The sequence below is a fragment of the Mandrillus leucophaeus genome, unplaced genomic scaffold (genome assembly GCF_000951045.1).
Source record: "Mandrillus leucophaeus isolate KB7577 unplaced genomic scaffold, Mleu.le_1.0 Scaffold608, whole genome shotgun sequence".
Lineage (NCBI taxonomy): Eukaryota > Metazoa > Chordata > Mammalia > Primates > Cercopithecidae > Mandrillus > Mandrillus leucophaeus.
The window spans coordinates 176,655-200,959 of record NW_012106564.1 but is presented as its reverse complement, the minus strand read 5'-3'; the positions used below and the strand labels follow the sequence as shown (position 1 = coordinate 200,959).

At 33.9% G+C, this 24,305-nt stretch overlaps 1 protein-coding gene and 1 pseudogene across 2 annotated transcripts in view; one reads left to right on the top strand and one right to left on the bottom strand.

The window, feature by feature from the left end:
• LOC105553776 overlaps nucleotides 1–673 on the top strand; it is a 1,645-nt pseudogene extending 972 nt beyond the window's left edge.
• Nucleotides 1–24,305, bottom strand: part of SENP7 (SUMO1/sentrin specific peptidase 7) — a 200,810-nt gene that overhangs the window by 34,747 nt on the left and 141,758 nt on the right. For both annotated transcript variants that reach the window (XM_011999888.1, XM_011999889.1), the window contains 5 exons: nucleotides 13,711–13,829; nucleotides 10,007–10,188; nucleotides 8,603–8,942; nucleotides 7,035–7,192; nucleotides 3,961–4,107 (listed from right to left, as the gene is read on the bottom strand). In XM_011999888.1, the coding sequence (XP_011855278.1) occupies nucleotides 3,961–4,107; nucleotides 7,035–7,192; nucleotides 8,603–8,942; nucleotides 10,007–10,188; nucleotides 13,711–13,829 (946 nt within the window). The remainder of the gene's footprint in view (nucleotides 1–3,960; nucleotides 4,108–7,034; nucleotides 7,193–8,602; nucleotides 8,943–10,006; nucleotides 10,189–13,710; nucleotides 13,830–24,305) is intronic.

Here is a 24,305-nt window from a genome sequence, read left to right as displayed (position 1 = left end):
TAGGATTTCTCTAAAATTGCTTTAGTTGTGTTTACCATTATTAAAACTAAGTGACAAAAAAAAAAAAAAAAAAAAAAAAGGTAATTCATACTGGAGAGAAACCCGACAGATGTAGAGAATGTGGCAAAGCTTTTAACCACCCCTCAACCCTTTGTTCACATAAGAAAATTCATACTGGAAAGAAACTATACAAGTATGATAAATGTGGCAAAGCCTTCATTTCATCCTCAATCCTTATTTAACATGATATAATTCATACTGGAGAGAAACCCTACAAATGTGAAGAATGTGGCAAAGGCTTTAGTACGTTCTCAATCTTTACTAAACATAAGAAAATTCATACTGGAGAGAAACCCTACAAATGTGAAGAATGTGGCAAAGCTTTTAACTGTTCCTCAAACCCTACTATACATAAGATAATTCATACTGGAGATATACCCTACAAATGTGATCAATGTGGCAAAACTTTCACCTGGTTTAGTCAAGCCTCAGTAAATGTAAGAGAACTCATCCTGGAGAGAAGCCTTACAAATGTGAAGAATGTGGCAAAGCTTTTAACCGGTCCTCAGCCCTTAATAAACATAAAAGAATTCATATTGGACAGGAACCCTACATAGTAAATAATGTGGCAAATCTTTTAAATGTTCCTCAACGCTTAATAAGCATAAGATAATTTACACTGGAGAGAAACCCTATAAATGTGATGAAGGTGGGAAAACCTTTAACCAGCCCTCAACTCTTACTAAATATGAGAATTTATATGGAACATAAACCCTACAAATATAAAGAATGTGACAAAGCTTTTTAAAGAAGTTCTCAACCCTTATTACACATAATTCATACTGGACAGAAACTCTACAAGTGTAAAGAACATGGCAAAGCCTACAACAAGTTCTCAATTTTTTTTTTTTTTTTTTTTTGAGACAGAGTTTTGCTCTTATCACCCAGGCTGGAGTGCAATGGTGTGATTTCGGCTCACTGCAACCTCCGCCTCCTGGGTTCAAGCCATTCTCCTGCCTGGGCCTTCCGAGTAGCTGGGATTGCAGGTGCCCACCACCACACCTGGCTAATTTTTGTGTTTTTAGGAGAGATGGGGTTTCACCTTCTTGGCCATGCTAGTCTTGAACTCCTGACCTCAGATGATCTACTCGCCTCAGTCTCCTAAAGTGCTGGGATCACAGGCATGAGCCACCATGCCTAGTCATAAGTTCTCAATTCTTAAGAGACATGGTGATAATATATGCTGAAGAGGAACCCTACAAACCTGACGGTGCTTTTACCAACACCTCCAACTTGTCAATACATTAAAAAAAAAAAAAAATTATACTAGTGTGAAACCCTAGTGAAATGCACAAAATGTGGCAAAGCCTTTATATGGTTGCCACACTTGATTGTAGATTGTAGGTAAGATAATTCATACTGGTAAAACTCCTACAAGTGTGAAGAATGTGGCAAAACTTTTAATCAGTGGTTACACCTTATTTCACAGGAAAGCTATTACCCTTGAGAAAAGTTGTACAAACATAAAGAATATGGAAAAGTCATTAATGCTAGTGATTTTTGTACATTGATTTTGTGTCCTGAAACTTTGCTGAAGTTGTTTATCAGCTGAAGGAGCTTTTGGGCAGAGATCCTATTATCTAGAAAATATATATATAAATATATATATAGAATCCAGACATAGAATCATTGTCATCTGCAAACAGGGATAGTTTGACTTCCTCTCCTCCAATTTGAACATACTTTATTTCTTTCTCTTGCCTGATGGCCCTGGCCAGGACTTCTGACAACTAATTTTTAGGACCACTTTACAACACTTCTTGAATATTTGCAGTCCCCTACTATTTGTAATAGTAAAATATTGGGACAATTTGAAATGACCAACAATTAAAAATTTTTAAAGACAACCCAAATATCCCAAAATAAGTGGAAGAATTAAATTAATGAAATTATGGTAAGTGACAAAATAGTACATATTATGTAATATCCCTTTGTTTTAATGTATCTATAGATGTATGAAAAATATGCAAAGATATATACTATACAGTGAGTGGCGGCTGCCTCTAAACAGGCAAGATTATATGTGTTTGTAATATTGTTCCTTGACTAATCTGTTTGTGGTTTTTTGCTTGATCTTGGTTTTTGAGCATAACATGCCCACCTGACTGTGTAATAATAATTAATACATTAATTAATAGAAAGTCCACTGTTGAATACTTATATTGGATTTTCCTCCCCGCTGGCTAATTACTCTCACATATTTAGATTATCCAACTTTTTGCCATTACAAAGAATTCAACAGAAATAACTGGGTAAGCCTGAATTAAAATAATAAAGTAAAATAGGGGAGAAAATCCCGAAAAATGAATAACATTCCTTAAAGAAAAAGAATTGCAAAATCACCCCAAACATGCCCAAATCAGTAAAAACCAGTGGCCAAAAAAATATTAATTTTAAATCAATTCATTCTTGAGCTTTCAAAGCAATGTTGACTACATCACAAACTACTATTATTTGCAGTTTCCAGAATTTAGGATTAGGTCTTTGTCTGCATGGCTACCAAGTAAACAACAGGTACTTCATGTCTTACTAATGTGCTGTTTTCTCTGTGAAGCCTTTCCTGATTCCTCCAGACATTGATAGATATCCATTGCCATATGCACCCTTCTTGTACATACTTCTGTTTTACATTTTACCATAATATAAAGTAAATATGTGTCTGTCGCTTCCATTGGATTAAAAGTTCCCTGAAAGCAGAAACCATATCTTAGCATTTTTATATTCTCTGCCCTATCCCTAACACAGTGAAATATTAATGAAACTGCTATAAAAAATGCCTGAGTTACTAAATCTGACACAGTCATTTCGACAAACATTTAAGTAGATATATGGAAGGTATAAAAGGAACTAAAACTGTGGCTCTTCACCATAAGAAGCTTAAAAGGTTAATGGAGAAGTTTATACAAGAATATAAGTAATTATAAAACACACAGAATAAATCTTAGAAGTACAAATGAAGTGTTACAAGTGTACAGCAAAGGGCGAAGTTAATTCTGTCTGAAAAGGAGGGATCAGGGAAAGTTTCCTGGAAGAGTCAGTATATCAGAGAAGCTTTAAAAGACGATTAGGATTTTAAAAGGTAGAAAAGGTAAGGAAATATAGAGAACTGGCTGGGCACAGTGGCTCATGCCTGTAATCCCAGCACTTTGGGAGGCTGAGGCGGGCGGATCACTTGAGGCCAAGAGTTCAAGACCAGCTTGGCAAACATGGCGAAGCTCCGTCTCTACCAAAAAATATAAAAATTAGCCAGGTGTGGTGCCACGCACCTGTAGTCCTGGCCACTCAGGAGGCTGAGGCACAAGAATCGCTTGAATCCAGAAGGTGGAGGTTGCAGTGAGCCAAGATCAGTGGAGTGCGCCACTGCCCGCGAAAAAGAATGAGACTCTGTACCCCCGACAAAAAAAAAAATAGAGAAAGAACCAAGTAGAATCCAGTCTCACTTTCATATACGGTAGGTGAGGAGGAGTATTTTTTTTTTTAATTAGAAAAACAGAGTAGCATTAGTTCCTGGACGTCCTTAATTTAGAAATTTGGAGAAGTCATTTTACAACTGATTAAACAGGCAAAATGAGATTTCTTCTTTATGTTCCAAACTATACCTGGAAAAAAATTTCACTTTACCATCAGATAACTTTTAGAAATCAAAGATTATCAATAAATGTGATTTTTTTCCATACATGATTTTCATTAGAGTAGTCAGACTAGGTGGGATGTTAGGAGGGGAGAATTAAAGACACATTTCAAATTAGGTATAATGACTTTCAACATATCCATAGTGTCCCATATAAAATAAATCTTAATTCTATTCTTATTTGTCCTAAGAAAAAAAAAAAAGGAAAAAAATTAAAATGCCTTGTCCAAGATCCAAAACTAAAAGAAAATTAAAGAAAATATACTTACTGTAACACAACCTTTAGAAGCTCCTTTAATTTTACCAATATAAACAGAAGTAAATATAAAATCCAGTTGTAGATCCATCTCATTACTAGGCATAATACTGGAAATGCTTTCCATGACAGGATTATATGGGCATAATTCAGATGACATCTAACAAGGAATAAATCATAAAATGCATATAACTCTAAGTATTATATAAATACTGAAAATGACTTTCACCATCAAATTCTTCTTTAAATTACTATTAGTAAATTTTTGAAGAATTTTATACTGCTCTTACTGTGAAGAAATAGTTATCTAGATTTCTTTTCTGAAAAAATACGACTTACCTTTGAGAAAATTACACTAAATAGCTGAATTCAAAATTAATTCCAGAAATATATACTCCTCTGTATCAAAGGCCATGGTTTCACATTCAATAGTCTCTAATAGGTTTTATTCATTTTTAACTTGACAGAAGTAAGTTTTAAACATATATTGTACTTTTGTTTAAAATGAGTTTTTAAATATATGATCTCTTTTAATCCCCACAACCACCCTATAGGCAGGTTTTTCAGTCTTCCATTTCATAAATAAAGTTAACAGATGTTTAGATTGGTTAAGCGACCTGCCCAAAATCATGTGATTTGTAAGAAGCAAAACAAAGATTCAAATGCAGGTTTCTCTCTCCAGGTCCAGTGTCACTTCAACCATAAAAACTGTTTCCATTAACCAAAATAATGTTCTTGCTACTGTACTTTAAAGATTTTTTATTTTAGATTCAGGGAGTACATGTGCAGATTTGTTACAAGGATAATATTGCATGATGCTGAGAGTTGGGCTTCTATTGAACCTATCACCCAGATAATATCCAACAGGAAGTTTTATGGCCCTGGCTCTCCTCATCTCCCCCCTACTTTTGGAGTCTCCAATGTCTATTGTTCCCATCTTTACGCCTGTGTGCTACTGCACTTTCAATACACCATGAAGGAATGTAAGTGCCTAAGAACCATCCATTATATCAAATCTATCTACTCTATGTTTGAAGACAACCAACCAGAAATGGCTTATACTTGCCTAAAATTTCAAAAATCATATCACTTCCACTCAAGTGACTATACAACTTTGCTTTTAAATTATAACAGAAAACCAAGCAATATCAGCAGCAACTCTTCCCCACTGTTTCTTCTGAATTTTATATTACTTTCAGATGACTTTTTCAACTTTTTCAAATGTGCCGAACCTCTGCACATTATGCCTAACACCACACATGACCAAACAGATTACTACCAAAGCAATTATTATGAACATGTACTCACTCCCCTCTTACCTCTAGCAATTGTGACTAATCCTTGTCTAAAACATATCATACTCATTATATTAAACCCAGCTCATAATGCCATTTACCTGCTTAATTGAATTTCTTTGTCATTCTCATGTTTTATTGTTTAGTATACTATTAATATCTTCTTATTCCCTAAGTAAAAAAGGGAATCAAATCAATCAAATCAAATCAGGTAGCTCCAACAACAGTCAGACAAATAACTGTGGGCTTTTTTAGTGATCAAATGAGAAGTTGGTATAGAAATAATTTCTCACTGGGCTTCACATTTGGTAAAAACTAGGTGGCTCCTAAAAATGACCAATCTATACTTCTCATAATTCATTTAAAACTGGTACAAGAGAGAGCATAGAAATGTGGCATTCTGCCTTATGGTAGATCTCCACAGTATTGGCTGCTTGGTTGTGATTATGAATTTAGTAAATTCTAAAAGATATGTTATTTTCTTATACTATGATCATTTCATACTGCATTGTCAATTTATACCCTGCCAAGGCCTAATTCTTCTATAAGTTTAAATTCATTATCAACAATGACACTTTTAATTATACATGCAACTAAACCATCAAGTAGGATATTGACCCAATCTGGCAAAAACGGTTACATTTTTGCAAAAATTCAGAACAAAGCTGCTGAAGTGATTTCTACGTGGAATACCAAATACAAAAGCAAATACCCATGAAACAATAATCAGACCAAACTGTTTTCATAGATCGGGCCAACTCTTCATCATACTCTGCAAAATAACAGCCTCTGACATTATTCAAAAACAAAACAAGATAAGTTTACCATAATTCTGCACTGGTGGTCAATGATCTTTTCTTACAAATAGAATAATCAGAGGCTAATAACAAGAAAGAGTACCAGCTGGGAGCAGTAGCTCACACATGTGATCCTGGCACTTTGGGGGGTGGAGGTAGGAGGATTGCTTGAGCCCAGTAGTTAAGAGACCAGCCTGGACAACACAGGGAGACCCTCATCTCTAAAAATAATATATATTTTAAAAACATTATCCGGGCATGCTGGCACGAGCCTATGGTCCCAGCTATTTGAGAAGCTGAATGAGAGGACTGCTTGAGCCCAAGAGGTTGAGGCTGCAGTGAGCCATGATCATGCCACTGCACTCCAGCCTGGGTGACAGAAAAGACCCTGTCTCAAAAAGAAAGAAAGAAAGAACAAATACTGACAAAAAATGTTTTGAACCTTATTTTAGACCTACTCTCTTCAAAGGACTGACTTAATTGACTGATACTAAACTAACACACTTCCATTTACTATTTTCTATAAGAATGAAGAGGCAGAGGACTTACCAAATTTGACAGGTTTCTGACCTATATCCCCAAAGCCATGTTCTTTCCTCTATATCATACTGCCTTCGTAATATGTGAGGAAAAGGAGTAATTCCAAGTAGCCATAATACTCCAAGACCAGACATATAAATACTAGAAGATGTTTTTAATTCTACAAAATGTTAGTGAAATGTCCAGTGAAAGCCAGAAAAAAAGAAAAATATTCAAGTAATAGAATATTTAGACTGAAAAAATATAAATCACCAGAAAAAAATGGTATAATCTTTTCATTTCAAAATAAAGACAACTACATATTTCATTCAAACTGCTATAAAAGTTGTCTCAAAATTCAAACTAAGAAAATTTCTAATTTTCATTACACTATTCAGCTTGATAAAACAAGTAACAGTCATTAACCAATAGTGTATATTTCACTGTTAATCTGGGAGAAGACAGAAATAAATTACCTGTACAGATTCACGTGAAATCAACGGTAGTTCTGACAATGCTGATTCAGAAGTACTCTCATTTTCATTAGTTGTCTCATGGTCTTGCTTAGATTGTAACTTAAGAATTTCTGAACTTTTATGCTCAACAGGTCCTTCTTCATCACTGGAAACAACAACTAAAAGGAAAAGAAAAATGTATTTTTATCCTTTTTTTTTTTTTGAGACACAGTCTCCCCATCTTGGCTCACTGCAACCTCTGCCTCCCGGGCTCAGGCAATTCTCCTGCCTCAGCCTCCTGAGTAGCTGGAATTACAGGCATCTGCCACCACGCCCAGCGAATTTTTGTGTTTTTAGTAGAGGCGGGGTTTCAGCATGTTTGTCAGACTGGTCTCAAACTCCTGACCTCAGGTGATCCTCCTGCCTCAGCCTCCCAAAGTCCTGGGATTATAGGAATGGGTCACTGCGCCCAGCCGAAAAATGTATTTCAAATGTGTAACAATCACATATCAAAAAAAGAACTTTCGGTTGGGTGCAGTGGCTCACTCCTATAATCCCAGCACTTTGGGAGGCTGAGGTGGGTGGATTCCCTGAGGTCAGGAGTTCAAGATCAGCCTGGCCAATATGATGAAACCCTGTCTCTAGCAAAAATACAAAAATTAGCCAGGTGTGGTGGTGCATTCCTGTAATCCCAGCTACTCAGGAGGTTGATGAAGGAGAATTACATGAGCCCGGGAAGGGGAGGCTGCAGTGAGCCGAAATCGCACCACTGCACTCTAGCCTAGCTCACAGAGCGAGACTCTGTCTCAAAAAAAAAAAGAACTTTGTAATTATTGCAATTTATTTTTAATAATCCTGTTAAACTTAATCACCTAAATTTATTCAATTTAGAAACAGGCCTATCATTTGTTATCTGATTTACAGTAGTTATAGACAATGACTCCATATCAGTGCAATTATTCAGCAGTTAGCTGTACCCTTACCTTCTAAAGAATAAAGATGTTTAAAAATGGATAAAGCCATGAGGAGGCCTTAGGAACAAATGCTAGTTCTCACAGTGTATTGTGCCATCACTCTAAATTGTACCTTAAGTCCTGTTACATGAATTGCTTCAAGGAATGGGAAATTAATAACTAGGGGAAGATGTGGGAGACTATTCGCTGGAGATCCTTTAAAACCTTTGGAATTTCTTTGTACCATGTGACGGCATCAACTACTCAGAAGCTGATTAAATCAAAATTAATGATAATAATTAGATAGCACTTAAATTCTGCATACTTCATCAACCAAATGACATTAATGATGGTCCTTAAAGAATCTATTTTAAAACTACTGAGTGAGATTACTGTGTACGAATCTAAGAAAAAATTACTTCTGTTTTCAAGTCCTCCATTAGTTTACCTAAACCGGTATTTTAAAACTCATGAAGGAAACTCCAAACCCCAAGCCTTTTTTCCCTAAAGTTAATATATTCCACAATGATGTCATAAACAGCTTATGGCCTTAGCCAAATTTGTTCAAGAGGAAGAAAAAAACAACTAAGTGAAGCAGAGGAAATTAAGTAACTTTATAATCCTCCTGCCACTTACTTGGTTCAGCTGAGATCAATGATTGGTTCCCTTCATTATGTCCTCTTAGAATAGGCTTTTCTATTGTATTCAACTCATTCTCATCCTTCTCAACCAGGGAAGAAATCCCCACAGTATCAATGGAATTAGAGTTCTCAACAATTTCAGTGGTTGAACAGGCAGAGGCACTTTTGGTGGTGTTACTCAAAGTCAACTCCTGACTGTTAAGTGAGGATGGTTTAGTAAAATCACTTTTTGTAGGTTTCGTTGTAATTTCTTCAGGCAGTTTTAGATCCTGATGACAGTTTTCACCTGACTTTTCAAACTCAGTGGATATTGTTGAGTCATCTTCTTGTTTTTTCTAAACATAAACACATAGAAAAAAATAGTATTTTTCAAATTTGGCTTGCTTAAACCATTTTTAAATTTCTAAAAAAAAGTAAAAATATTGTTTCACTTCTGTAACTACATGGATAGAAAACTAAACAATTATACCACATTATACTTGCCAATGCCTCCCAAGTATAAAGATATGGGGTTTGATCTGTCCAATCGGATGCCTGATAATTTTTTAAAAGGTGAAATTGGGAGATTTCCATCATTACAAATGCTTTGTCAGACAGTCTCCCACGATCTAAGTCAACTTTAGAATGAGAAGATGTATTTACGTATTTTTATTTTGCAAAAGTAATAATGCCAATGTGACTACTTTGGTAAAACTACTTTGGTAAAAAAAATTTTAAATTAACAATATAACAACATTGAAAATTATGAAAATCAATCATTGCCTTCAGTATCTCATCTACTGTATAAATCTAAATCCTGCTTATAATTACAACCCAAAAACATTACAAGATCCTGAAATGATTTATGGATCAAAGAAATTGAAAAGCTGTCTTACTGTTTTATTGCTATTTATATACTAAGTCTTTGAAAGTACAAAATGTATGTATTTAATATGATAATTCTTTACTTACAATAAATTCCCTAAACTCTAAATAAACAGAAGCTTAAAGAATTTGATAAGTGAATTGCTACTGATAAAATAAATCTAATAATAATTTTACAGAGCAAACAAAAAAAAGCAAGTGATTAGACAGTATGAATTGTATTTGGCTGAAATAAAGAAAAAGAAAAGTCTAAAGGACATACAACAAACTACTAAGGAAAGAGTGATACAAGAAAAGGAGCAATTTTAACTTTTTTAATCATTCATAATATTTGAAATGTGTTCCAATAACTCTGTATCACCGAGAAAAGTTACATTTAAAATTGTTTTTTAATAATAAAGCTAACAGTGAACCAAAAAAAAAAGAAATCTGATAATAAAAGCTGAAAGCTAGAGGAACATTATTTGGCCACAGTCAACTCATTTTTATCATAGCATGAAATAATTTTCTATAATATCTAAATACCTCTACTTACTGTCTGTTCTGTTGACTTATCCAAAGAAGCACAATTTTGGGAATCAGGTAAATTATTTCTAAGCCTTCTCTTTGTCTTCCTGGAAATCAGAGTGGGTTCCATTTTTGAATCAGAATATTTAACAGCCTTGTTTCTGCTTTCCTGTTCGAGATGATCACAACCTCTACTTCCACTGTTAAGGTCTTAAAAAACAAATGAAGCATAAATATGGACAAAAAAGTATAGAGAGAATCTCTTTTAGAAGAGCTCGAAGAAACATCATCGAAATTGCTATACTACTTCCAAAGCTCATTAAAATAGAAATATACTGTTAAATTCTCATACTGACACTGGATGAAGATAAAGGCATGCCCTATTTTAATTGGCATACACAAAGTAAAATGTTCATTATACGATAGTTGTGAGGTGAGAAAAATACATAAAGAAGAAATATCCTTTTTCATTGTAGCCAAAGCAAAGCCATCAAACTGTTTTTCCATTTGCTATAAATGAATTTGGTTATACTATCAAAAAAGGGGAGGTCTTATTAAAATCTAGAAAATTCATGTCTTAAAGTTTGATAATTCAATGTGACTTTATAAACTAGTCTTTTAAAATGTAATTTACATAAATACATATTTTTAGTGGAAAGGGACTACAATTTGAAAGAGTGTTGATTGCTACTCTTTAAAAGGAGCCAAAATACCTTTGCTCTGTAGTTGGCTATAGTATGTGATCATTCACAAGGTTGCCAATTTACTTACCACTAATCAAGACCCTGTCATTTTAAATCTCCAATAAATCCATCATTCTAGAGAAGTACATCCTTTTTTAAGTCAACAAGAAATCATTTTGAAACTCATGCCAATTATTACTAAAAATACTATTTGTTATCAAATACATGTACTGTACAAAAATACCTTCCAAAAGTTTCCACCTAATTAACTAAAAGTTATCCTGAATTATTTTGCTTTCCAAATCTATGTCATACAAGTACCAACTCCAAGTTTATGCACAGCAAGTCACAAAGCAGTTGCCTTTAATTCACAATTTTCAATTCATCTGACTGGCCTGACTTCTCCATTCATGGAACGTTCTTCAATACTACACATCTTCTCTTCGAACTATTCTTGCTTTTACTGTAGCTTCAACAATTCCTAATAACTAATATTCATGATAATCTGTCTTTGACATCACTTAAAGGAAGGCACTGGAATGGGATTGAGGGTAAAAATTCCGAGAGGGTCAATAGCCTTTCAATTTCCAGAGAAAACACCTTACTCACTCCCTAAGGAAAATAAAACTCCCTCCAAATCATCAACACAATATTTAGGACAGCACATTAAATTTTATATGTAATATTGTAAACTATAAAAGTGGTCTAATACAATTTCTACACACAACATATCAAACTATAATTTCTAAACATAAATATTATACTACAGTAAAATGACTCATGAAAGGAAAGGGGCTTGAGAAAAACTTGGGTTATACAGGAATTTTCTTTTAAAGAATTTATTATTTGCACATCGGTCAAGCCTGTCTCATGGAAAAATGAGTAACTTTATTATATAGAATGAAATATTGTAAAAATAGATTACACCTGCATCATATATAATTTAACCTGCAAATATTACTAGCATATAAAACTAAAAAGGTGACAAAATCCTTTAAATAAAAGAATATTAAGTATTTCCAAGGTATTATGTTGGTGAAAGCAAATTCCACAAGGCAAACTTAATGTGCTATGGAAAAAAATGGTACACCTAAGGTTTAAGTCAGAATTTCCATTCATTTACAGGTTTTTTTTTTAAATGACTGGTATCAGATGTAGGAGAGTAAACTTTGCTTTAATAAAGATCTGATAGCTAATTTTATTAGAAACACTTTCCCTACCAGTGGTGGTACCTTCAGGGATACTGAAAAACTAAAAAACGTTTATTTTGTCATGTACTTTTCCCTGATGCATGTCTAAAATGCCACTGTGACCTTAAGGTAATACTCCTGGGTATAAATCATAAAGTATTTTATTCAGGTCAATGTGAGGACTACTGGGTAGAGTAGGAATCTTTGTCTTGATAGTATCTGAAATGAGCCCATTTGTACAACTACTTATATTTTTACTTGGTAATCAATACAGTCATCCCTCAGTATCCTCAAGGGATTGGTCCCAGGGACCCAGGATACCAAAATCCATGGATCCATAAGCCCCTAAAGGTATAGTATTTGCATATAACCTATATACATTCTCCTGTATAGCTTAAATAATCTCTAGATTACTTATAATATCCAATACAACATGTTATGTAAATAGTTGTTATACATATTTTTATTATTGTATATTGAAGTTTTTTCATATGTTTTCCATCTTTGGTAGGTTGAATCTGCAGGTGCAGAACACAAAGATACAGAGAAATGACTGTAATTATTTCTAAGAAAGTACAGTTTAAAAGAAAAATGCTTTTCATTATACATTGACAGTGACTAATTGGAAGTTTGTCTGTACAAAGTCACAGCACATTCTCCAAAGACTGCCTTTATAAGAGTTTCTGCTGGTTTCTTGTACAAATATAAGTTATTAGTCTAGTTTCATTTAAAAATTTTTTTTATTAAAAAGGCTACTGAAAAGAATCTTTAAATAGCTGTGCTCCAAATGAAGTGCAATGAATTTCTGCATAGTGCCGTTAAAATACTTCTTTGTATTACGAATAACTTATGAAACCACTCAAAACTAAAATAGTGGCCAAGCGTGGTGGCTCATGCCTATACTCCCAGCACTTTGGGAGGCCAAGGCAGGTAGATCGCTGGAGCCCAGGAGTTTGAGACTATCTGGGCAACATGGCAAGACCCTGTCTCTGCAAAATACAAAAAATGAGCCAGGTATGGTGGTGAATGACTATAGTCTCAACTACTCAAGAGGCTGATGTGGGAGGATCACTTGAGCCCGGGAGACAGAGGCTGAAGTGGGCTGTGATCATGTGTGATCATGCCACTGTACTCCAGCCTGGGTGACAGAGTAAGGCCCTGTCTTAAAAAGAAAAAGAGAAAGAGAAAAGCAAGAAAGCAAGCAAGCAAGCAAGAGACCTCAACAAACATTTGAAGCTATCAATAATCCAACAGACCCCTGAAGGTGTTAGTTTCACAAATAAATAATGTAAAATTGTTTTTCTCCAAGTATCAGTAAAATATTTTTAATTCTTGAAAGAGAGACAAACAAGAAAAATAAGTCAAATCATAAATCCTATATATGCAAGGATGCCTACAAAAAATTTGCCCAAGTCTAGGAAGTATTTACCTTCAAATTTGCTAATAGTGGCTTGTTTGGCATCCTCCTAAAGTTGAGAGAAATTCTAATGAATAGAGAATGTATCTCATGGTAGGCGAACAGACAGTGATAAGCTAATAATAAAAACCCAGTTAGCAGTAACATTAATATCCATGGAAACAACACTTAGAAATAGCTAAATTAACATAACTTCATAGCTATATCCAAGTCTCCCCAAAGAAGAAAAAAAATATTAAAATTTAACTTTTGGGATCAGTAAATAAATCCAGAAATGAGTACTATACTACATAAAAGGTTTAGCAATTTTCTTTGTGTTGCCAAATAATCTCCCTTTACTTTCACATATCCTTTCAAAGTAAAATAAAATAATTTCTTTATAACAAAAATTAATACAATAAGCAAAAATTCAAATTCCAACAGTTTACTAAGGTTCACAAACCTTTAGGCTGAGTATCAGACATTAAAAGAGAAATGTCATCATCCTTTCTTCGTTTTTCTTTATTGTGCACAGCCTGCTTCACAGAATTGTCATCTACTGTCTTACTTCGTTGTGAGCCCCTGCAAAACAGAATTGTATTATACTCAATTCTAATAAAGCCCAAATGAATTTAGAAGCCAACTATCATGTATTTTAAAATCCAACAGATTAGAAACACAGTCCCACATGGCAGACTGTAACAGCTGGGTAGTAAAAAAAAAAAAATTGAACTCAGATTTAAGAAATAAGTTATCCTCCCTTTTCTACTTTTAAATTCCCCATGTGTGTTTTGGGGGAAAAAAAACAAGATATCAACATTGGAGGACTGTGCACATGCAAAATGAGCAAAAGAGTAATACTATACAGTATTAAATAAGTTAGGTTTAAAAAGTAAAATTCCAAGGACACAAGTACCTCAATAATCAAACCTATGTATAGTCAAACAATTACAAGCCAAAGCTGAATGTTAATATATTTCAAGCATGGTTCATATATCCAAAAGTAAGTATGGTAACAAATTTTCAACAGTATGTGGTAATAAATTTTACCTATAGAAAAAATAATTTAAAGTCTAAGGTACTGGTAAAATAACAAATTTTGGAATGACAGTCACAATGTTATTGCTAATAAAAATTCAGAAATACAAAACATACTATAATGTATAAGTGCACATATATGAAACAAAATATAAAAATTTAGACTGGAAGGATTCAAGCCTATTTGGATAGTAGAGAACTCTAAAGAGGGAGAGTATTAGAATCAGGGAATATAAAATAAGTAAGTTTTCAACTTTCTATAATACTTCTTTAAAAACAAATTTAAATCTGAAAAAAATAGGAATTATATTGGTTAAATCTGAGTGATATGTATTGGAATATCATTCTCTAGACTTACGTGCGTATTTAAAGTATTTCATAATTTAAAAATATATAAATTATTTACATCTAAGGCAACTAGTGTAAGTTAAAAACAAGGACTATAAAGACCAATAGCACATAATGCTTCTTTGTTTTGAGAGAATTATTTGGAAGGGAAAAAATGACTTACAAATAAAAAAAAGCTACAGTATCCGAACATCACCAGTGTAGTGTCATAGTTAAAGAAAGGGTTATAGGTGCCATTACACTGCTCATTTTCATATTTACTTTGGTACAATTTTCTTTATTTTCACATTGGAAATTAAAAGGCCAAATAATCAAAATCATAAGGGTGAGCCAATTTCACTTGCAAAGAGGTTCTGACTGAGTCAAATCATTCCACTCCTTAACTCTCAAGAATTATTCTTGAAGAATAAGGGCATCTAAGCAAATTTATACCATAGAGTTTTGTTTACTGAAAATGAAAACCAAAAGAGAAGTCAAAAAAATTTTGTTCTCCCTGAAAGAATTATCACTACAGGCACTATAAACAAAAATAGAATGTGACCTAAAAGACGATCTAAAAAGATGCTTAGGTACTTATGTTTCCCCTGATATAAGAAGCAAACAGTATAATAGTCCTCGTTTTTCTAGCACAACGAACATTGAAAAACAAAATAAGATTTCGCATGTAAACCACTTTAAAAGTTATATGGTTGTAGAAAAAAGACTTTATAATAGAGGATTTTCTTGACCAAATGCTAAGCATTAAGTAGTTGGCATGAAACAAAAAATAAAAATGAATAAGTATTTTCAAAAGGTAATGTCATATGATTCAAATGCACATACAGTGAAGCCAAACACATCTGTCATATAATCTCAATCCAAATAACAGTTTTTTGCAGAATATGGCAATCTGGTTCTAAACTACACATGGAGGAAAGTCATATGTTTAAAGATAAGGATAGCAATGTTCAAACACTGTTAGCTTCCATCATCTTATAAGAAAAGGAAATGAATGGACTGGAAACACCCAAGTTCCTGAACAAGAAATATAAACATTCACATTATTCAAGTAAATGTAATAAAAGCTCAAAATAAATATTTTCCAGTGTGACAAAATTCTAAGAAATTTTTTAATACTCAAGCAAATATATTTTAAAATTATAAAAATGTATTAAAATAGTGTGGTACTAGAATAGAGACATATTGACTATAGAAACAGAAAACAGAACCCAGTAACAAACTTTCAAATATATGCTCAAAAGATTTTTGACAAGGATGCTGAAACCTTTCAATAGGGAAGGGACAGTCCTTTCAATAAAGGGTGCTGTGAACAAAGGATAGTCATATGCAAAAGGAAGAAGTTGGATGGTTATCTAACACCATCTACAAAAATTAACTCAAAATGGATCAAACACCTAAATATAAGGCAGAAAACTATAAAACTCTTAGAAGAATACATAGGGGAAATCTTTATGACTTTAGATTTGGCAGTGATTTACTGGATATAACAACAAAAACACAGTCAACAACAAAGATAAATTTGAACTCATTAAAATTAAAAACTTATGGCTGGGCACAGTAGTTGATGCCTGTAATCCCAGCTACTTGAGAGGCTGAGTGAGGATTGCTTGAGGCCAGAAGTTCAAGAACAGCCTGGAGAACATAATGCCTACACACACACACACACACACACACACACACAAAATTTAATAATTAACTAGGCAGGATGGTATGCCCCTGTAGTCTTAGCTACTCAGAAAGCTGAGGGGAGAATCACTTGATCCCAGGAGTTCAAGGTGGCACTACAATCGTGCCATGCACTCCAGACTGGGCAACAGAATGAGGCTCTGTCTCAACACAAAAAAAATCAAACCACATACATATTAAGGGATTAATACTGAGAATATATAAAGATCTCCTACAGTTCAACAACAAAAAATAAATAACAATCAAAAAATGGGCAAAGTATTTGAAGAGATGTTTCTCCAAAGACATACAAATGGCCAATTAGCATGAAAAGATGCTCAATATCACTAATCACTAGGGAAATGCAAGCCCAAATAACAACATACCATTTCACACAGATTAGGACAGAGTAATTTAAAAAAAGAAAAAATTTTTTTCATTTAAAAAAAATTAACAAACATTGGCAAAAATACAGAAAAACTGGAACCTTTGTACATTGTTGGTGGGAATGTTCAACAGCGCAGCCACTGTGGAATGGTTTGGTGGTTCCTCAAAAAACTAAATAGAGAGCTACCATATAAGAAGCTAAACACAGGCCAAGTGCGGTGGCTCACACCTGTAATGCCAGCACTTTGGGAGGCTGAGGCGGGCGGATCACCTGAGGTCGAGAGTTCAAGACCAGCCTTTCCAACATGGAGAAACCCCGTCTCCACTAATAATACAAAAATTAGCCGGGCGTGGTGGCGCACTGAGGCTGAGGCATGAGAATCACTTGAACCCAGGAGACGGAGACTGCGGTGAGCCAAGATCACACCACTGCACTCCAGCCTGGGCAACAAGAGCGAAATTCCATCTCAAAAAAAAAAGAAGCTAAACACATAATCACAAAGTTATCAAGCAATCTCACTCCTAGGTATATACCCAAAGGAACTGAAAGCAGGGACATGAACAGATTCTTGTACTCTACTGTTCACTGTAGCACACTATTCACAACAGCCAAAAGGTGAAAACAACCTTAGGGTCCATCAACAAATGAAAAGAAAAACAAAATGTGGTATGTTCACACAATAATTATTGTATGAATAATTCATACAATATTATTATATAATATAATGTATGAATTCATACAATATTATTGGGCCATAAAAAGGAATGAACTTGTGATATGTGCTACATGAACTTTGAACACATTATGCTAAGTAAATTCAGCCAAACACAAAAGGACAAATATTGTGTGATTCCACTTAAAGAAGTAACTAAAATAGACAAATTCACAGACAGAAAGTAGATTAAAGGCTACCAGGGGATTCTGAGAGGGTAGAATGGGGAATTATTATTTAATGGTAACATAGTTTCTGCTTGAGATGAAAAAGTTGTGATAATGGTTGCACAGCGATATGGATGAACTTCGAGGACATTATGCTAAGAAACAAGAAACCACTAACTAAAAGACAAATACTGAGATTCCACTCATATGATGACATATTTAGAACAGTCAAATTCATACAGGCAGAGAGCAGAATGGTGACTGCCAGGGACCAGAAGAAGGGAAAAATGGGGAGTTATAGTTTAATAAATACAGAGTTTCAGTTTGGGAAGACGGAAAACGTCCTGGAAAAGAATGGTAGTGATGGCTGCACAAATATGTGACTGTACTTAATGGCACTGTACTGTACACTTAAAAATGGTTAAAATGGTAATTTTTAGGTTACTGATATTCTATTACAATCTTTAAAATACAAAAAAGGTATTAAAATGTACAATAAATGAAGAGAATGGGAGAACTGGTTCTACTAATTTCATAATAAAACATACTACAGAGTAACATCAACAAGTATAGTACTACAGACTAGTATATAAGAAATGGCTGACAAAAGAAAAAAACAGAAGAATTTGAAACAAAGCTGGGAAACAAAGCTTTCGAATTCAGTTGTAGACGAATAACTGGGTAGCAACAGAGAAAAAAAGAATTCAGAATCACATCCAATACTCTAAGGTAAAATGAACTATCATATGCTAATGAATAAAAGATGTAAGATTTTTTTTAAGCCATCAGAAGAAAAACACTCTATTTATTAGCCTTGTGGAAGAAGAATTTCTTGAGAATGGAAGTAAAGAAATTATAGAGAAAAATATGATCAGATTCAACCACATACATAGTAAACTTTTAATAAACGATAAACTAAGAGCATCAAAATACAAAAGAGAAGTTAAACCCAAAACTGCATCAAAGTGCAATACACAGGAGTTCCAGTTCCCAGTCCAGCATGAAAGGAGCTTGGAAGTTATCTATCCCAATGGGTAAAACTGAAAAATCAACAACTCTTCCTGGACATGACAAAGAAGTGAAGTCACAGGATGCATGGCTGCCCCCAAAATGGGAGAAAGATGGCCAGGTGAATACAGAGAATCACAACTTACTAAAGCAAAAACCCACAAGCAGAAACAGTCCCAGGAACGATTATTGGAGTATGAAGATCTAAACTGCAATTGACAAATTGCTGAGGGTTTAGTGTACACAAGTCTAAGCGTTAAAAATCCCAGAGGACTTAGTCATAAAGGGGGTCGCACACTTTTGTAAGTTTTATCTGCAGTTCAACCAGGTTCTCACAGTGAATATCAGAGGAAAATCCCCTCATGGTTGAGCAGAGGAAAGTAAACACTTTCAAATATGCCAGAGTATTCTGTTCTTCTTAACAAGGCCTGCCCTCAAGAAAAACTGTTTCACCAGAGCCTAAACTATGAGTTATTTTTCAGAGCCTAACCAACCAGGGGAAAGAAAAAATACCCAACTCTAGCTCCGTCTAGCATTCTGTGTGAGGGAAAGCAAGGAAAATACACAATTCCGAGAACATCTAGGTTTCCACGTGGGAAAAGGGAAATACCTAACTTCATTATATTCCAGGTATGCCATTGCACCAAAGTGTTCAGAAGAGAATGAGAAACACTACTTGTAAAGTTAACAGGCCAAGGACAAAGGCTCATTAACCTATTTATGCTTGAGGTTGCAATTTTTTTAATTTTTGCAATCAGAGCTTGGTGATAACCTTTAGCAGCAGGATATAAATAACTTCCACATGCGTAGCATTCCAATAATGGAAAACTAGGGATAAATGGGTTAAAAGACTGAAACCTAACAGGACTGCAGAATGCTTTTCTTCCTCTCACATCTTACCACCACATTCCTAAAGGTCTACTTACAGTAGTTGCTTTTATCTAGTACGTCATGTCCAACCACCCAAAAAAAAGAAAGAAAATTAAAAGCCACACTAAAAGAAAAAAAAAAAATACACACACACACACACACACATACACACACACAGTTTGACAACAAGTATCAGAACCAGAACCAGACATGTCAGAGATGTTGAATTATCAGACTAGGAATTTAAAACAATGAGATCACTTGGACACAGGAAGGGGAACGTCACATACCGGGTCCTATTGTGGGGAGGGGGGGCAGGGATAGCATTAGGAGATACACCTAATGTAAATGATGAGTTAATGGGTGCAGCACACCAACATGGCACATGTATACATATGTAACAAACCTGCACGTTGTGCACATGTACCCTAGAACTTAAAGTATAATAAAAAAAGAAAAAATAATAAAAAAACAAATATGATCAACAGATGAAGTATACAGCATATAAGCACTTATGGGCAATGTTAGCGGAAAGAAAGTGTAAGAAAGAATGAAAAAGAAATACTAAAAATCAAAACACTGTAACAAAAAATGAACAATGCCTTGGATGGGCTCACTAGTAGACAGGATATGGAAAAGGAAAGAATCTCTCAACTTGAGTATATAGAAATAGAAAATTTCAACACAGGAAAGCAAAGAAAAAAAAAAGACAAAAGAACTGTAACAGAATATTGAAGAAATATGGGACAACTACAAAAGGTGTAGCATAGGCATAATGGGAATATCAAAAGAAGAAGAAAGAGGTAAAGAAACAGAGGAAATATGCAAAGCAATAATGCATGAGAATTTCCCCAAATTAATGTCAGACACCAAATCACAGACTAGCAAATTCAGAGAAAACCACAGAGAATAAATGCCCAAAAAATAACACCTAGGCATATCATATTAAATTGCAAAAAAAAAAAATCAAAGATTTAAAAACTGTGTATAAAATGCAGAAAAAAATAAGCCCTTAACTATAGAAAAACAAAGATAAGAACTGTATCTGATTTCTCAGAAACCATGCAAGTAAGAACACTGTGGAGTGAAATCTTTTAAGTGTTCAGAAGGAAAAAACCAACCAACCTAGAAAAACAAATAAATAAATAAAGTACAAAGTTGCAGGATTAATACTCTCTGATTTCAAAACTTTCTGTAACGTTATGGTAATCAAAACAGTGTGGTACTAATATAAAAACAGACACGTTAACCAACCGACTAGAATAGAGATCCCAGAAATAAACCCTCAAATATATGGTCAAACGAGTTTTAACAAGGGTACAAGACCATTCAATGAGGAACGCAGCCTTTTCAAAAATGATGCTGGAAAAACTGAATAGCCACATGCAAAACAATGAATCTGAACCCTTACCTAACACCATATACAATAATTAACATGAAATGGATCAGAGACCTAAGCATAAGGCATAAAGCTATTTTGAAAACTCTTGCAAGAAAACATAGGGGAAAATTTTCACATGAGATTTGTTAACTATTTCTGGATATGACAACAAAAGCACAATCAACTAAAGAAACAGATTAAGTAGACTTCATCAGAGTAAAAAGGCAACCAACAGAATGAGATGAAATATGTCCAAATCCCATATCTATTAAGGGATCAGTACCTAGAATATATAAAGAAATCCTACAACTTACCAAAAGAAATCCAATTCAAAAGCAGGCAATGTACTTGAATAAACATTTCTCTAAAGAAGATATATAAATGGCCAGTAACATGAAAAGATGTTCAATGTCACTATTCATTAGGAAAATGAAAATCAAAACCACAACGAGATACCACCTCACATGCATTAGGATGATTATCAAAAAACCGAAAACAAGTACTGGCAAGATATGGAGTAACTGGAACCCTTGTGCATTGCCGGTGGCAATGTAACATGGTGCAGCCACTATGAATAATAGTATGATGTTTCCCAAAAAAGTTAAAAATAGATTGCCATATGATCCAGCACTTCCACTTCTGGATATACACCCAAAAGAACTTAAAGGAGAGACACGAACACATTGAACACCCATGTTCATAACGGCATTACACCCAATAGCCAAAAGGTAGAAGCAACTCCACTATTGATCAACAGATGAATAGAACAAAATTTAGCAGATACATAAAATGGAATATAGTCAGTCTTAAAAATGAAGGACATTCTGACACATGCTGCAACATAGATGAACTTTTAAGACACTATGCTAAGTGAGATAAGTCAGAAAAGGACAAATACTGTGATTCCATTTATTTAATGTACTTAGGGCCATCAAATCATAGAAACAGAAAGTAGAATGGTGGTTGTCAGGGTTTAGGGGAGAGAGGAATGAGGAGTTACTGTTTCACAGATACAGAGTTTCAGTTTGGTAAAAATGAAAAAAGTTCTGAAAATGAATGGTGGTAATGGCTATACAATAATGTAAATGTACTTAAAATAGATAAAGTCTCTATTATTCAAAATGAGAACACAGATACTAATTAACTTTGGACTTTGTTAGGTCAGTCAAATATAATTTCTAGAAAACTATTTAAAGATAGAAATAGAGTCTAAATCTTCTAAAATATAAAGCAAAAATACCACTCCCCCACCACACACACAAAAAAACAAAACATAATTAATCTTTAAAATACAAGAATGGGCTGGGTACAGTGGTGCACACCTATAGTCACAGCTACTTCAAAGGCTGACTTGAAACCAGGAGTTCAAGGCTGTAGTGCACTACAATCATGCCTGTAAATAGCCACTGTACTCCAACCTGGGCAACATAGCAAGACCCGTCTCCAAAAAAAAAAAAAAGAAATACAAGAAAGGAAAAAAGATCAAGCAGACCGAATAAAAAGCATAAAGAAAAATAGTATAAAATATAAACAGACTATGCCTTATAGTTAAAAATAAATGCAGACTGAATATAAAAAGAGAAGTATTCAGATCCATATTATTTACTGGCAACACATATAAAATGAAATGTCCAAAGGAGCATTGTTTATAAGAGCAAAAAAATTGGATACAATCCAAACTCCATCAATAAAAAGTAGGTAAATCTATTTTTAATATTAATACAATAAATACATAAGTAAAACTGGATGATCTCTGGTTCTATGCATTAACATGAATGAATCTCACAAAAATGTTGGGCAAGAAAAAAAATGCCTGCTGTGTAAGAATACATATTGTTCAGTAATCTGAATCATTTTTCTAAAGTTCACAATTATACAAAAGCTAAAATTCAGAAAAGTGGTTCATTCTAAGGCGAATGCATGGGAATGGGACAGAATGGGCACAGTGGGGAACAAACAAGGCTTCGGTGATACTGGTAATAGTCTATTTTCTAATAGAAGGTGAACATTTGGGTGTTTATTTTAATATTATGTTTTTTAACTTAAATGCATCTGATAGATATTAGACCTGTGTTTTATTCTACCTCTGACACTTAATCTGTTTGAACCTCAAAAAGTTTCCACATTTATAAAATAGAAATATTAATTGCTCTCCTATGTATGTCATAGGCCTACAGTAAAGATTAATATCAAAATAGGATAGTGTGAAATGAATAAAAATAACACCATTTTTCATGATTATTATCATTTAATCCAGAAAAATATTTAGATGAAAGCATATCAAAATATTATCAATGCTTATTATTGAGGAATGGATTATAGGTAATATCAATTTTATACTTTTCTATATATTTTTAATATAAATATGCATTATTGTTAAAATTAGGAAAAAGTTTAAATGTTTACATAAATTACATATAAATAATGAAATATTATTTTGAAAAGAGTGATAACCATATAATGCAAATGTTCAAGAGTTCACCTTGCAAATGAATATCATTATTAGTAATTTCATTCAAAACTGACTAATGTTCCTAGCATAAAGGAGTTGAACTTAGGATATATGTACTATTTGTATCAGTGTTTTTCAAATTGCAAGTCAGAAGAAAATGCATGACATAAAACATTTGCAAGAGAAATTTTAAGTTAACAGGGGAAAATGATCCCAAAACAGAGTATCTTCTTTAGTGGCTATGTGGATTATTGTCATCACCAAATTACCAAAGGAAAGCTTAAAAAGAAAATCAACTGACATGAATATAGGAAACTATGACAGAGCTGTAATACATTAATAAAAATGAAACCTCCATTTCCATTTAAAAGCTTTGGGCTCCCTCTATTGGAAGTCTGTATTAGAGTCTTGCAACTTAAAATAGCAAATTGATCCCTTTCACTCAAGGCTAATTACCAATCTCTGCTGAGTGGCTGGCTATAATAAAACCTTTATTACTTTTGTAAAACATAACTTTATGAAACATTTTTCTTCTTTTTTTATTTTTAGGTACAGGGTCTCACTCTGTCACCCATGCTGGAGTACAGTGGCTTGATCACAGCTCATTAAAACCTCTAACTCCTGGGCTCAAGCGACCTTCCAGCTTCAGCTGCCTTAGTAGATAGGACTACAGGCACACAGTACTGCACCTAATTCTTTTTTCAAAAGTTTTTTTGTAGAGACAGGGTCTTGCTATGCTTCCCAGGCTGATCTTGAACTCCTGACCTCAAGCCATCCTCCTATCTTGGCCTCCCAAAGCACTGAGAGATTACAGGTATGAGTCACCACACGCAAGCCTGTTTTCTAATACAATTTGGTATATATTATTTGGAAATTAAATTATACTTCTTTACATTAGCAGTTTTAAAATATTTCTAAAAATCCCAATGGGAAGTAAAATTTAAAAATACTCAAACATTCTGCTCAGTCTGACCTAAAAGGGAGTTCTTAATAAATATTTATAATGGAAGGGCAAAAAAAGAATCAGAA